At 38.2% G+C, this 16,982-nt stretch overlaps 1 protein-coding gene across 1 annotated transcript; it reads right to left on the bottom strand.

The window, feature by feature from the left end:
- Positions 1-3,223: 3,223 nt before the first annotated feature.
- LOC103695464 (ATP-dependent Clp protease adapter protein CLPS2, chloroplastic-like) lies at positions 3,224-14,254 on the bottom strand. Its single transcript, XM_008776802.3, has 4 exons — positions 13,855-14,254; positions 4,185-4,283; positions 3,840-3,949; positions 3,224-3,675 (listed from the first exon to the last, which is right to left on the bottom strand). Exons 1-4 carry the CDS (start codon positions 14,123-14,125, stop codon positions 3,595-3,597), a joined length of 561 nt encoding a protein of 186 aa, XP_008775024.2. The 5' UTR covers positions 14,126-14,254; the 3' UTR covers positions 3,224-3,594.
- Positions 14,255-16,982: the final 2,728 nt, after the last annotated feature.

Consider the following 16,982-nt stretch of genomic DNA (forward strand, 5'->3'; position numbering starts at 1 on the left):
CCAAGGGAGGCACTCCTGGTGGTTCCAAGGGATCCATGGGCAGCCATGACATCAGAAATGAACCTCTCCAGTTTTCTTCACACATTTTAAGCTGACATTTTGAAAACACATTCTTGAGTGTATCCAGCAACGGTAGGACAATATATGTGTATTCAGGCACTGGCAAGATTATATCATGTTTTCTAGCTTTTTCTTGCATTTTAAGCTAAACTTGTAAAGGGAACGTCTTTTGTGTATCCAGGTGGGTGCTGGCTGTGAGATTAGTCACTAATACAGTGGCCATCCACAATGCATCTGGGATATGTATTTCTTGGTATCAATTTGGCTTTCTGTACTGATCCTTCTTCTGACTTCTGATTCGGATACTGCTTCTGCTGATAATCCGAATCTTGCCCACCAGATATCAAAGCAAGCGGGCCATGTATGTCTTCTGATGATATCTAGCTTCCCAAAATGATGCCAGGGCTCAAGAGAAGGATTCTTGGTGATTATCAATAATAACTTCTAGTTTTTGTTATGGAGTTTTTTTCCATATCGCATAAAACATTTTACTGCTATTGCATATTAAACCTTCCCTAATTCCTGTTTGCAAATGATCCTACGTAATGCTTTCTTCTTTTTGAAATCCCTGTTGTTTGCATGCCGCCACCTCTATAAACCTGGGCCCAGGTTTAGTTAACCAGACATGCTAAACGACAATTATACCCCCAGTTATTTGCAAACATGGTCTACCGTGAACCATAAAACTCAACAAAAAATGGAAAATTAGGGTCCACTGATTAGAGAATAAGTTTCCATTCCTCCTATTTGGTGTTTAGGGTTTGCCTGACTTTACTTGACTTCCTCTCTCACCACCCCCTCCGTTGCAGTACCTTATCACGAAATATGCATAAGGGTTAAAATAAGTTATTCCTTCCTATGATCGTGAGTTGATCTTTGTGTTCCTAGGAAATGTTGAGGCCATAAAAGTACACAATTATCTGAAAATTACTATTCACAGCAGCTTCAATCCGCATGCCTATCTTCTAGAGGGGCTAGGTACTAGGTCTCTAGAGCATGGATATATGGAGCACATATTGCATTACTAAACCCCTTGATAACTAGGATGAAACTGATTAGTCTTTTTGTTCCTACACAAACTATGTCCGACAATACAATCCCTTATCATTCTAGTATCCTCAAATGGCCATTGACTATAATACTATCTGACCTTAGATTAAAAAAGAATATTAATTCAAAATAAAATTTTAAATACTAGTTGGATATTCAAAATAGAAGATTTTGAATAATCAACTTGGAGGCATACTTGACGTCGACTTAGCCAAGTCAGAAAATTTGAAAATGGAATCCTAAAATCTGTAATGTAGATGAACTTAGAACTAAAGACAGTCTAAAGATTATGTATATTCATGATCCATTAGACTTTGAATTTAAAATTATCGTGATTGAACTATTGCATAATATTAAGGTTGTTTTGCTTAGATTATGATAAAATATTTGGGTTAGATTTGAAGACAATTAAGCATAGATTGCCAATCAAAACCAAGTTTCGTACCTCATCACTAACCTTCGAGGAGAATGTCGGCAAGGTAATATTGAAAGTCTAGGAAGCCATAGAGACTACTCAAAACAAGCTTTATCGGAATTGCCCAATATATAGAATGGTTGTCTAATATAGTTCTTGTGGTCAAAAAGAGTAGGAAACATAGAGTCTATATAGACTTTAGGAATTCAAACACCGCCAAACTGAAGGATGATCCCTATGCCCATTGCTGATCTTTTGATAGATGGGATAGCATGGCATAAAATTTTGACTTTTATGGATAGACATTCGTGCTTATAGCCAAGTATACATAACTGAAGAAGGCATCGATAAAACAACATTCAGATATCCAAGTCGCACTGGTACCTACAAATGGGTAGTGATGCTATTCGATCTAAAGAATACTGGTCCAACATATCAAAGGTCCATGAGTACAATTTGCCATGATGTGTGTGTGTGTGTGTGTGTGTTTGATTTATGGTATATACATGATAACGCTGTGGTAAAGTTAAAAACCAAGAACAATCATTTGATTAACTTGGAGATGGCACTACGAAGGATGATACATCATCAAGTGAAAATGAATCCTCTAAGTGTGCATTTGGAGTTTCAGCAAGAAACTTTTGTGAATTCTTGGTGCACAAAAGAGGGATCAAAGTGGAAAAAGATAAAAGAAGGCCATTCTCAATGCATACCTCCAACCAACAAGGGGGAGTTGCAAATATTTTTTGGCCACGTAAATTTTGCAAGAAGATTTATTTATATTTGTAGGTGGCTGGAAAATTTCAATCATTATCCCCTTTATTGAAGCTCAAGCAGAATGAAGAACTTGTTTGGGGTAAAGAACAATAAAAGTCATTTGACCTAATACGGGTATATTTGACTAATTTGCCTATTCTAATTCCACCAAAACATGAAAAGCCACTTAAATTATATATATATATACCACTCATGTCTCTCTTAGGAGTCGATTATCACAAGATAGTGATAAAGGAAAGGAACAGGCAGTTTATTATTTGAGCAGATTTTTGAATACTACGAAATATGAATATATGCCATTGAAATGCTTTGATTGTGCTTGTATTCTACTCAACTAAGTTAAGGCATAGTTTGTTGTAGAATACGACCTATGTGATAGCAAAAACTAATTTGACTTGATATATGTTATCACGCAATGCATATCTGGAATTCCAATTTGGTGAATTGCTACATGGAAAACTCAAGTCTTTGAGATTGATGACAATTTTATGTCTATTTCAAGTTGTATTTCTAGAAAATATTGTGTAAATGAGGAAAAAAATTCAACAAATTTGCATTATGAGATGCTACGTCTGAGTTGCACAAATAGACAATCTGGTTATTGTGTTTGTTACAAGTTCTGTAGGAACCAAAAACTGTGGGGAAATGGGAACCATAAATACACAATTTAATACAGAATTGAAGTTATTTGTCTGTCAGGATATACGCATACGAACAGACAACACAGATTAACCAAAGCATTTGGAGCTTATCAACCTGTTGAATTCTACAATAAGAAACAATCTTTCATTCAAGAAGCTGAACTAATTAACCAAAGAAAAATCTCACAGCAGGTGGGAGACCTGAAACGATTACTACATTTAAGAATCTTCCTTCAGGTGTTTTATACGTTCACGTTAAAGCAGAAATCTGAGAGTCATGTTCATCCTGAAATGGTGTACTGCCAGGTATTAGCAGCATATTTTGCATTATCATTCCCAATAGGGTGTTGGTTGCTAACTACCTGGAGAATATAGCCCACAATATTTGATCGTCATTCACCTTTATGTAGGTAACGTTAAACTTCACTTATATACAACAGTCAATTTAGGATCCTAGGAGCTTCAATAAGCATATATCAGAATCAATCTCTTATAGAGTAATTTATTACATGGACCCCACAACATCAAGAACTTAAGCCCTCAATTGTTTACCCTCTTTGCTCTGACATCAAAATGCCAAAAGTGTGGAACCACGTTCAAAGCACCAATTTGGGAATTGTAATAAAAACATTCCAAGCCGTCAGGTCTGATTTATGCTGTGTTTGAATCTGGCTCTATAGCTGATTGCAGCCCCCTCCTCAGCATCATTTGTGCATAGAATTCAGCATGCTCCTGTCCAATGACAAAGATTAGAAAACCATGTCCACAGGCAACATATCATCTAGCAAATTCCATGATATCCGGCTCTTGGTAAGAAGTATTAAAAAGCAACAACAAATTAGGTCTCAACATCCTAGATTAATGGGTTGGCTCAATTCTCTTGAACTTTAGAATACCTTTACAGTAACAATAACGACTGCAGCCCCTTTCTGCCGAGATTCATGAAAGAGCTCTCTTGCATCATCAATTGTGACTTTTGGAACAGCCTGTGGTAAGGCCTTTACCACTGCAAAAGAGTAAGCACAATATCTTTTATTTTAGGTTCACACAATGTGGTCCAGTCCAAAGAAAAGAATCATGATAGCAGAACGAACAAGAGATTTTATAAAGGCAACCCAAAAAATTGTTAGACTGGCAGTAGGAAATAGGAATATGTGTAATCAGCATGCTGTTGGCTCCTCTGCTAGGATTTTCAAGGAATGGACCTCTGAAGTTAAAATTATAAATGTCTTTCTTACTACCTAACTTCTCTGTATGATGATCATGATCAATCAGCAAAACCTTGTAGCTGTCTCCACTCCCCAGTCCTCTCTTATCATGCAACTGTCCTCTATCTCCTCCTGGCAAATCATAATGACCTTGTCAAATATAGTAAAGGATGGTGACTATAAGAAAATTTTAAAAGATCTAATATGCTTAAGATTTGCTTTGCTATCTTACTATTTCAGGACAATTCAAAAGGGGGACAAAAACACCAACATAGCAATATATCTATGGTCAATTAACAAACTACTTTGTTAAACCCCATAGAAGCAAATTTCTTAGTAAGACACTATATAATAGAGTACAAGTTCCACACAGCTAGAATAAAAGTACGAACTCAAGAACTAGTTGAAAATGATAGTCACAAAGTTATTTTTGACTGGAATGAAAAAGTAAGTTTCATACCTGCTCTGTGATAATTCCTACTACAGTTCTACCATGTTCAATTTTAAGAAAAGAAGCACATGAATTTTTAAACTTATGTAGAAATCAAGACCCGCTAGGCAATATTTACCCAGATTTAATATGTTGGGGTCCGATTGGCTAGATGTCCTGGTAGTGGTATCCAATTGAAAGCTAATTTAAAATTACCACAGGAACAAAATTTAATGAGCAAAAACATGCAGTAGTGGCAGCTTCAGGACATTGAAAGGTGAGATTCACAACACAACATAAAAAATGAGTATCAAAACCCCACCTTAGAAAGGGAAGCATATAAACTTACAAGTTTATCAGTATTAAAAGTAGAAATGAAGTGGGCCAAAACTCTTTAGAATGAAAATTTTCGGATTCTTTCAACCTGGATTTTTGGAGGTTTCTTAAAGCATGGAATAAGACAAGGAGATGTTTCCTATAATATTTGATTCAATATAAACTAAAGGATGGAAAGCAAAGACTCAAGGTATAGAATAAAAATATAGTTGGAGATTTTATATGGTAAAACTAGCAATGTTCAGCAACAAATGCAAAATTTCTAAGCTAAAGAGGAAGATGTTATGACTTTAATAATGATAAGGAGAGTAGTAGAATATGTTGCAGAATCTGTTAAATTGCTTTGCGGAAACAGCAAGATTGAATGCTCTGTAGAAGCATAAAGCTGATTAAATCCAGAATGGAGAGACGAATACCAGAATATTCACACACCCATTGCAACTAGAATACATAAAAACTGTATAGAGGATCTTGAGACCTAGTAGTACTACAATTTCTGAAAAAAAATGAAATTCGTAGGGTCGCCATGGAATATTTCAAAGAACTCTGGGCTGACAATGAAAGTTCTAGTTGGTTGACACTATGAGCATGCCTAAGTCATCAGAGAAGCAAATAAGTTTCCTTTCAATGGGCATGCTAGAGGAATCCAGAAAGATTTTATCTACAAGGGCAGGAGAACTCCAAGCTGGATAAAGCACCAAAGGTATTTTACAGGCATGTTTGTTTGGAGGGAGTTGGACTCTGGAATGGGAATGAATGACTCCCATTCCAGTCATTTAGTTGGAGAGAGTCCCATTCCCATTTCAATTCCAAGGGGAGAATGAGAATGTCCCAATCTCCCAAAATCCAATCCCTACTCTCGCCAAGTATTCAGATCGCATTCCGATTCCAGTCATGAACCAAACACGTCAAGGAATATAACTATTTCGATATTTATTCCAATTCATTCTGATTCCGACTCCGATTGCCAACCAAATGCACCCTTCATGTACTGTTGGAGCAGTAAGTAGAAGGATGTGTGACATGGGGAAGAGATTTCAGAATTTTGGTATTTCCAAAACATTGATGAAAAGGATTATTGCCTTAATCTCTAAACATCGGAAACCAAGAAGGGTTAAGGGCTGTAAGCAAACAAAAATAATTGCTGAAGTTTTGGCCAATAGATCAAGAAGCTGCTGACCTTTCCAGATCAATATGGAATCTGATTCTGTACCGGGTTGAAGCATAACACCAGTCTTATGCAAGAGATATTTTATATTATTAAAACTGCCACATATGGAAATCATGCTGGAGGCATATGCAAAGCTGGGCTATCATAAGCCCTCAAATTTCTCTGTAATTGATGCAACAACTTTCACCTCTCTCTCTCTTTCCCTCTCTTTCATGCATATACTCACATACTTATGCCTGTCATCTTTCATTCTTTCTCTTGTTTTGAACCTCATCTTTTGATTTTTTCTCAAGCCTACCTTTTCACTTACTTCCAAGTTCCAACATACAAGAAGGAAGTGCAATAGCATCCAATCCCATCAAAATTTATTCATTGTCAATTATACCAATTTTTCTGTCTGTTTCTTTGCTGATGTATACTATATTCAGGGTTTTCTCGGTAGTATTCTGTAACATTACTAAATTGAAAAGGCACCCATTTTTTGTTACTAGAGGATTAATATAGACTAATGCATCCTTTTCCTGATTTGATTAATTAAAACTAACAATTGGTTAACTAAAAACCATTGACATCAAGCTTTTAATTATAAATGGTAATTAGTAATGTGTTCAAAAATGCTATGATTTATCTTTATAGTTCAATCAGTTGATATATAACAGCTTCTCGGAAACTACTATGAATTGTCGTCTATATCTAGTGATGAAAATTATCCATTGATGTTTATGATTAGCTTCATAAAGCATATCAGTCTAACATTAGCTGCTAGAACTGTGAGCAGGTATATGAAAGTGTTCTAAAACCACTTGAAGTAAAGAAGCACTTGGGAAGCAGGTGCAGTTTGAGTTTCCTGGGAGTTTCTGAAGCAGGAACATTACCCCAAGTAGAAGTATGTTGCTACTAAGCTCTAACATTATGTGGTCAGGGCACAAGATCTATGGTACAATTTTTTCTATCAACCATCGCTTGCTAACGTTTTCTGAACCCAACTGCTCACCCCCCCACACCCCAACCACACACTATTCAAGTAGAAACTTGGCTCTACCCTTAGACGCCAGACTATTTTGATCTAAAAGCATCACATGATCAGGACAGGTAGTAAAATGTTTTAAAGGATCTTTGACAAATGAATTTTCCTAGTTGCTGGATAGAATATATTGAGCAATGCAAAGTGGTGGCACACTATTCTTATCAATAGGGAGCTATTAGGGCTGAAAGTGGGTCGGACTTGCTTCTCATCAGTAACCTACTGGAAATGACCCATCTGATATAAATCAGTCATCTGGATGATGTTTGGATCAAACAGTTGAATAATTTAAAATATGACTTTGATATGGATCATATGAGAACTAATCCTGCCAACCTTTCTCTCCTCAAATTTTAGACTATTGAGATGTCAACACGTGCTTCTGTGAATTTGATCATCAATTTGTCTCACTATAAAAAATTTGATGAAGTTGCAGTTCAAAATGCTGACATGTGGCCAAAACATTGACACCATTAAGATGCCCAATTCATACATTTTGCTCATGGTCTGGCTGGAATGCAAAACCCAAGTAATCAATAGAATAAATCCTAAACCTGAACCATCTGCCAATGCTGAACAGAATGGAAGTGGACAGTTCAGGAGCACAACCCAACAGGAATACTGATCAGGCTTGGCTCCTCCTAAACTGAGTCCAGCCCAACTCACTACAGCCCTGGTAACTACTAGGTTACGCTGAGGTTGGAGAGGTCTTAGGCAAGGATCCCTTGTTTCCTTGTCATTTGTTCTTGATCAGAAAGCCCTTTATAGATTGAAGAATCAATTAGAGGATATTGGATTGTGGACAGTTTGATCTGATCAAGGGAAACTTCATATTAGTCAATATATTCTATGCTAATGATGGTTTGGTAACTATTATAAAATCATTTGGTTAATGTAGGACGATCCACCAAATCTTGGACAGATTAAAAAGGTTTATGGGGTTGATATATATTTTGAGAAATCTTAATCAAATTTTCTATCCTTGCATGATAGATTGGTGAAAGCAAGGTCCGCCGTACCGGGTCCAGTAGGCATACCGGTTGCCTACCGGACCGGTACGGGCCGGTTCGTACCGTGCTCTGGGCGGTACGAACCGGGAAGCTCTTCCCCGCCGGAATCGGGGAAGAAGAAGAGAACCAGAGAGAGCGCGGGGAAGAGAGGGAGGGAGCCCACCTTCGGCCGCCATCGGAGAGCCGCGGAGGGGCGTCGGAGGCCGGTGAGGGAGGGGCGGAGCCCGGCGGGGGACGGAGGAACCCGCGGGGGCGCTGCAGAGGCCGCGGCCGCGTTTTTTAATTTAGAAATTTTAAGTGAAGTCGGCAAATCGGTTGCCGACTTCACTTAAAAATTTTCATTTTTTTTAATTTGGGGATTTTAAGTGAAGTCGGCAAATCGGTTGCCGACTTCACTTAAAATTCCTAAATTAAAAAACGCGGCCGCGTCCCCTGTTTCTTTCGAAACAGTGGACGCGGCTGCGGCCGCGGCCTCCGCAGCGCCCCGCGGGTTCCCCCGTCCCCCACCGGGCTCCGCCGCCCCCCACCGGCCTCCGAACGCCCCTCCGCGGCTCTCCGATGGCGGCCGAAGGTGGGCTCCCTCCCTCTCTTCCCCGCGCTCTCTCTTTTTCTCCTCGTCTTCTTCGTCTCCGGCGAGGAACCGGCCTGTACTGGTTTCAACGGCTCCGGCGTACCGGTAGCTGGCCGGACCGGTTTGTAGCGGCCCGTACCGGCCGGTACGAGCCGGTTCAGCATACGCTGGGTGAAAGTGATCAAGCCTATGCCAAAAATCATTAAGGACCTATTTGGATATTCCTAGAGAATTGGGCTGAAAATCATGTGGGAATCAGGATTGTTGGCCCATCTAGCTTGCATTTTCTAAAAGCCTATCCAAATTCAGCCCAGATTCTAGCCTTTGGGCTATAGAAAGAAAAAAAAAAGATCTATGAAAGTCTTTTTCTCTCTTTCCAAAAGATTTGGGCTGGGTGGTGTTTGGTTGATATTGGGCCATACTTAAATGGACGGCCCAATTCACAAATCCTACAGAATTTTTAGCCCAATCCTGTAGGAATATCCAAACAGGCCCTAAGGGGTGTCCAAGTTGGAGGTATATAGGCATGCCAATGAGAGGAAAGAAGCTGAAAATAAGTGTCTTAGGCATGTCAATAGACTAGATTCCCAGAAAATTGGATGGACAGAAGAATGCACTTTCATCTAGTACAAGAAATCAGGTGCTTGTCCTCTCTGCATTGCAAATATTGACAATCAATTCCATGCGAGTTATTATTCTTCCAATTGTATATGCAAAATAAATAAACATAGAATGCATAGTTTCTGGTGGTCTGGGAAGAAAATGGCTAGGTCAAATATTATGGTTTCTTAACAAGGTGGATGGGTTGGAACTGATGAATCTTGAAGCCGTACAAAATGTTTTAACAATGAAACCAGGTACAGAGCTTAAAGAGAGCTTATGAACATAGATGTCACAGCTAAATATGGATGGAATGGTGTTGTCTAAAATGCACACCTGGATCAAAGCATTCAGATTTACAGAGAAGCATCTGCAGGGTTTCTTCATAATTGAAGCAAGGTTTAGGATCCATTTCAATAAGAGGAAACAACATCAGTATTTGTCCAGATTGTTGGCTATTGGATTACCATTAATTGTGAAGGTCAACGTGGAGGAGGAGAAGCTACTAAAGTTGAGTAGCTAGATAGATAATAAAGATGTACTGAATGTTATTCTAAGTGCCACCTAAATTTATCATGGCCTCCAAGACAAATTACCAGGTATACTGTTGAAGGTGGTTGAATAATGAGCAATAAGAAATTTCCATCTGAGTGGAAAAGTGACCGCGGATATGCTTAAAACTATTGGCTTATATGAAGGTCAAACAGAAGAGAATAGTTGTACAAGTAAGGGCAAGTTCTGAAGCATTTCAAATAGAACTGAATCAGTCAAAGGTTCTAACAGCAGTTTAGCCTTGGAAATGAAGGTTAAGGTTGATTCAAAGGTGTAGTAGAAGTCAAGTGTCGGATCAACAATGAACAGCATTTTTTGAATGTAAATGTCAAAAAACAGAGGTTCAAGATAGATAAAGAGGTACAGGAAAAAATCAGTTGGTTCGGTCTACATCTGAATCAATTTGGTTGGATTATTACAATGCTAAATTTGTTAGAATGCTTTGTTAAATCAAAAACATAGTTATACAATGAGGGAAATATTTAAAGGTAGGAAAAATCCAGTGGTTCACTATATTATATCCTAAATCAGATCCAACCAAGCTGAAATCTATGATCCAAATTTTCAACCTCATATGAAATGGTAAAGGTTTTGATCCTTCTAGTGCATCCATCCCAACTTGCTGAGGTGCTAGAAAAGGAGATCCCTTATTTTCCCATTTTCTAAATTGTTTTTCCAAAAGCCCATTATAGATTGCAGAATCAAGTAGACAGCATCGGATTAAAAAAATGTTTAATTTGTTCGAAGGAAATTTCATACTAACCAAGTTATTTATGCTATTAATGTTGATAACTACTAAGGCATCTCCTGATGAATGTAGAAAGATGCACCAAATTATGGACAAGTACAGATGGCATGTGGGAAATGGTATAAATTTTGAGAAATCTTAGATCAATTTTTCTCCATTTTATAACAGAAGAAAGTTCTCGAGCATGTGCCAAAATGAGAAGGAAAAACTAATGTGAAAGTAAATGAGCGGAAAGGGGCTAAAAATAAGTCTTTTGAACATATCCATAGAGCAGATTTTAAGAAAGCTCTGATGGATGGAAAAAAGCATATTTATATAGTGCAGGAATAGCATGCATGTACAATCCATATTGCAATTTTTGATGATCAATAACATGTCTGCTGCTCTGGTTCCAATTGCTATGTATAAAAGAAGTAAACAGAGAACGCATAGTTTTTTGTTCATTGGGAAGAAAATGGCCAGGAAAAAGTTAACCAAAACTTGCTCTCTGAAGAAGTTGCGAGGGCTGGGATGACTTCAAGTCACAACAAATAATGTTTACTGAATTAAACCAGCTGGTGACCTTAAAGGCAGATTATGAAATAAAATTTGTACGGATGGAATGGTTGTCAATCCAGATAAAAGAATTCAGTAGTTGGGAGAAGTATTTGCAAGTTCCTAATGAAAGCTGCATTTAAGATTTACTCCACTAGAGAAGACAAAACCAGTCTTAGTCAAGATTGTTAACTCAAGGATGTAACATTAACTATAAAGGTCAGTGTGGAAGAAGACCTGCTAATGACTAGTAGTTTAATAAATACAGAAGTGAGCAGAACGTTAATTTAGTTGCCGCTTACTTTCTTCATGACTCCAGAGAAAAATATTCTTCTATACTGTTGAATGTTGGTCGTTGATGAAAAACTAATATCAAGTTTCCACTTGGGTTGAAAATTCCGTGCTAATCTGCTTCAAAACTATTTGGCTAATAGGAGGTCCAATTAAAGAGAAGAAACCTCAATAAAATTTTGGAGAGTGCCAGTTCGGCCAACCATGAGGCGCTTCTTACAAAAGCTGAATCATAAGAAGCCTCTAAAAGCAGTTTTGCTTTGGAAATGCAGATTAATGATGATTCACAGTTGTAGTATGAAGAAACAATGGAATATCTTTTTATGTAAAAAGTTAAAAATAAAAAGGTTTGTGTAGATTGAGATATGGATAAAATCAATTGGTTCGCTCTAAATCTGTATGAATGCTGTTGGACTATTGGAATGCCAAATTCATTAGAAAGTATTGTCTAAATGAAAAGCATAGTTAGTCATGTAATGAAGGAAATATGGAAAGGTAGGATCATGGTAATGCATATGCTTGTAAAGGTCGCAATTTAGGAGGAACAATCTTCTGCAGTGTGGCTTCACCTAAAATTTCCAAATTGGGTATGATTACAACCTGTGTAATTTGGCTTTTCCAAAGGTAAGACATGTTTCCAAAAGCCCTGCTAAGGCTGGTGCCTTCTTGCTAGGTTTCCAAATAAGTGAAAGAGGTGAGTCCATATGGGCTAGTGTTAACTGGACTAACACAGAACTGATTCAGAAAATTGATGTGCGGGTCTTACACTCTTAATAAAAGGATTTTAAGAATGCTTTTTTTATATGAATTATAGGAGGATCTTATTCAAGGTTGATGCACAAGGATTGTCAGTTATTTTAATAAAAGAACTGTTTGGCCTGATATAATGCTGATGTTGAGCCTTTCTGATAAAGCAACTGTGCAATATTTTCCAAGGAGCAACAAGAAAAAGCATGTCGGTTAGTAAGTTGGGAGGTTCTCCCATATGAATATAGCAGAAGAATGGCATCCCGATATGGTTGTATAGGCATCTTGGATACATTAATTTTAAGTAACTGTTGTATGTTGTTCTGCTTTTAGCCAGTAGTTTAAGGAGCAAACAATCAAAATGATGGTCGAACATATCTTGCATAAACAGCTGAGTCATACAAGAGTTCTAGCAGGAGAAAAATCAAATTACTATAAAATTCTTAAACTATCTTGAAACTATAAACAAAATTCTTCCTTGAACTTATCACAATTTCAGAAATAATATGCAGTTTCAAGTTCCATGCATTTTCTAGATTCTGTTCAGTTCTAGCACAGTTTCATCATGTTTATAATATATTTGGATTTATTAATATCATTTCTCCTGTTACTTCTGAATGAGATATTTTTGTTCATGCCAACTTAATCCCATAATCTACTTAAACAAAATACTTCCAATGAAACTCTCCACTCCCAAGTTTTTCTGAACACCACACCTTGAATTGAAATGCCCTTGGTGCCTGCCAATCAAGTATTGGTAATGCCACACATTCACCATTTTTATAGCATAATAAATCCATTCAATGATTTGCACAGGCATTTTTCCTTCTTCCTTTTGTATTATTTGTAGGTTGGCATAATACACCCTCAACCTTCCAGTGGGATTAAAATCTATCCATCTGCAATATGATATTGATGTTTCTCATTTTTATTTTTCAATTTTTCATCTATTTTTCTATTTAATGTTTCTCAATTTTCGAAAGAAATCAAAAAATAAGCTGAATAATTTGAAAAAAAGTCTCTAACTGTTCTGTACATGTATGGCATTTTGCATAACCATGTATGCTATCAACTTAAAGCTTCTGACAATTTTATTCATTTCCCAAATTTTGCAAGTTTGAACAATTATAATTTTCGAACCCTCCAAGTTAACCCCATTTCCAAAGCAGCTCATTAGTACCATCAGTGAAAACTAGACCTAGCATGAAAGAAGGAATAGGGCTCATGAAGATATCAAATCTCTAAATGGTCCATTAATGTAACACGAAATTGATCTATCTATCACGATGGTCCATTAATGTAATAGGAAATTGATCTATCTATCAAGTATTGTGGTTTGCACAGCCAAAGATTGTAATGCACAGCAATCAACAGTTACTTAAGCTTAGCAATTATTAGCCTATGATCTCTATAATGAATGCCCTATTTCTGCAATTATTAGCCTCAAACAGTTACTTAAGCTTGGCAAGATACTGCTGTTCAACCTTACGAGGTTACCATGAACGTGATGAATAGCCTCAAACAGTTTAAAATTCTAGTCGTTCAAAAAAAATAAAAATAAAAAAGGAACAGAGTGATGGAAAAACCACGAGTCAGAAGAACATATACGCCCAAGTTCTTGAAATTATCAGAATAGAGGAATAACACATACAAACGGGCACAATAAGAATAAATAAGAAAAAACTGAACCTTCTTGGACTTGAGGAACGGGATCGAACTGCGACTGGTCAAAACCAGGTCGCTCCAAGAGACCCGTCCCACCTCTCAGAGATCCCAAACTCCGGCTCCCGAAGACCAACGCCGTAATCGCCCTTTCCCGGGTCTTCTCCAAAGATGGGGACCGAATTCTCGCCAGCTTGGAGGACTCGAAGGCCACCGTGAAGGTCCGGGGGTAGGGAGGAGGAGAGGGGTTGAATTGCTTGAGAACGGGGAGCGCCCCCTCTCTGATGGTGATCACCATTAGAGAAGAGAGAGCAGGGAAGCAAGGGGTTTGGGGGTTTCAAGGAGAGGAAAGACAAGGCGCGGAGTTGAGAACGGGATGACTGCGGGAAGGAATGGGCTTGGCCGTTAGGCCTCGAAATATTTGATGATGAAACAAGCATCAGCTTGGTACCTGCAGGAAATTACCTTCTGGACTTTGCCGTATTTCATGTACATCTCCCGCATTCTAAATGTTTCGATTGCAGTATTTTTTTTTTTTCAAATCAAAAGAAGAAAAAAAAAAGATGATATAGAAAGTGGGGTATATCTCCGACCCTAATCCAAATCACTCCATCCGAATACCAGGCCACAAAGAATGCGACCTAGCATGTCCAATAAATATATGCTACCCAGAAGAAACCTGACTCCCTGGCCAGACCACGGATCTCACGAAGCAGCGGGTGCCCATCTCCATCCGGATCCACTTCCCATATCCAGTCAACTACCGTGGCGGAGTCCTCCTCTAGAAATATCCTGTTGACTCCAAGGACCCTCCTTGCATAGGACATGCCCTCCCAGGCAGCCTGCAACTCCATCTCAATGACGGCCTGATCGGTAGTACGTCGCCCTTCAGCTACAATCAGCATGTCCAGATAATCTCTAATCACAAAGCCCACTCCTCCATATACTCGATTGCATTTTCAAAGTTACATTTTTGGTCATCATGTCTAGCTCTATTAAATGGATGTTAAGAAATTAAATCATATATGAATCACATGATAATTTACAATTATTATAAAACTAAAATACACCCAGATTTTAATGATTAAAGAGAATGCTTGACTAGCTCTGAAAAATTATATCATGTATCATATGCATCATATCATCGTAAATCATATCAATCAACTTGCTTTATTTTTATAGGCTCCATTCATAATATACTCATTTGGAAAATGACACGGTATAATTTGTATGATACATAACCATGTTGTTACATATTTTTCATTAAACTTAGCCTTCAACTAGATGGGACTTAACACACGTTCGCATGGATCCTCACATACTCCTCCCATTCAAGTCCTAACATCCTCATCAGGCTAAGGATTCAAATCTATTCAAATCTAATCCTCTAGCCTACATAGGCTATAGGGCGAACTCACTCTGATACTATTTGTCACAACTTAGGATCCATCCCAAAAGGCCACCGGAAGGTATTATTTGGGTTCCTTGATCCTGTATAAGTACCTAAATTTTTTTCAATGATATCGATATGGGATTAAATACATGCCTGTATGGATTCTCACACCCTCGGACGCAGCCAATGACGGCCTCGCTCGATGCAAAATCTCATGGAACACCACCCTCCCTCGCCTCGCCAAATCCCACTGGTCTCATTAAGCCCTCGCCTTCTTCGCCTGCATGACCTGAAGTTCCACTGAACCTGATGACTTCACCTACTCCACTATCTTTCCTTGCTGATTTGGTTGTCATGAAACTTTGCTTGAACTTGGACTCTTTTATGAGTACGATTATCTTAACCTGATAACAGTATTTAGATTTTGGGAGTTGACATTTAGTTGTCATAATGGTGCACAAAGTTATCTAGAATGATCAAAAGTTGGCAAGCCTATGGAACCAAAGATCATATATTTCAATATTTTATCTATTAAAATTCTCTTAATTATCTAACAAACGGCATATCATGCACACAAGAAATATAGTAATTATATGCAAGCCAGAAGATATTTGTGATCTTGAGGCGTGCATCATCCGAAGACCCCTTCAACTAATTGAAGAGAGTTCATGGGCAAATATCCATCTTTTGGCCTCCTTGAAGTGCATCTAAAGAAGAATGCTCACAGTCGAACCAAACTATTTTCCCTGGCCTCCATATTAGTCTGCTCTTTTTTTTTGTACCTCCAAATGCTGAAGCTTTTACATCAAAAAAAAAAAAAACAAATGCTGAAGCTCTATTTTCGTATTGATCATTCATGAAGGAGCCTCACTTACTGGAAAAAGGTTGTTCCTTTTGCTTATTAACTTACATAGCCTAACCCTAGGCTTTACTAACTTTTCAAATATGAATAGGTAAAAATTTCTCATGAGAGGGTAATCCCACATGGCTCTATAGCTTGTATACTTGCATCACATTTTATAATTCTTCCTCTTGCATTGCCTGCAACCAACCCAAGCTTTAAGGATTTATTAGTCTGTATGCATTCCAAATGAATGCAAGCGAAAAAAGGACCATATATAGAACTCAACAGTCTCTCACCATGTTATTCTAGGAACTGCCATACTTCATTGGTGAATGAAGTATGCTGAGAGGGCTTGAATGTCATTATCGATGGACCCTCGGATGATCAAAGGCCAAGACAAACGTCCCACTTCCATCATGTTTAGTCCCCAGTATTATATGGCATCCATACTCTGCCAGCTCTGCTCGTCTGAGGTACGTACATAACTCTGCATGCATGTTCCTACCACTACAAATCAGGCCATGAGATTATGATGGCCGATGCTTGACGAGTCTACATCCATCCTTGTTAGGATCTTACACTGGCCAAAACCTTGGTCATGATTCACTGTTTCAAGAGGATCTATCGAAGACACCACTGTCCTCTAAGGACCAATAAGAATCGGTCGATGAGATCTACATCATATGTCGCCAGGATGCAGCAATTACTTTGGATTTCCAGCGCTGGATGATTGAGAACAACCAAGTAAAAGAGGTGTGTAAGGTTATTGAGGGGGCGGGGCGAGTCAAAATGGTGATGCTATCAAGGATATTGCCAATACCTATGCTTGATTGAACTTGTGATTTTGCTCTTTCCAGTCGCCATCGTTGCTCTTTATCTTGTTGTTGTCACTGTTTTGCTGTTGTTCTGATCTTCTAG

The sequence above is a fragment of the Phoenix dactylifera genome, chromosome 2, assembly GCF_009389715.1.
Source record: "Phoenix dactylifera cultivar Barhee BC4 chromosome 2, palm_55x_up_171113_PBpolish2nd_filt_p, whole genome shotgun sequence".
Taxonomy (NCBI): Eukaryota; Viridiplantae; Streptophyta; class Magnoliopsida; order Arecales; family Arecaceae; genus Phoenix; species Phoenix dactylifera.

Coding starts and splice junctions, on each gene's coding strand:
- LOC103695464 (XM_008776802.3), bottom strand. CDS start 14,125: ATGGTGATCACCATCAGAGAGGGGGCGCTCCCCGTTCTCAAGCAATTC. Junction 3,950..4,184: donor TCATCATACAGAGAAGTTAG/GTAGTAAGAAAG, acceptor ACTCTTTTGCAG/TGGTAAAGGCCTTACCACAG. Junction 3,676..3,839: donor TCGTTATTGTTACTGTAAAG/GTATTCTAAAGT, acceptor GTCATTGGACAG/GAGCATGCTGAATTCTATGC.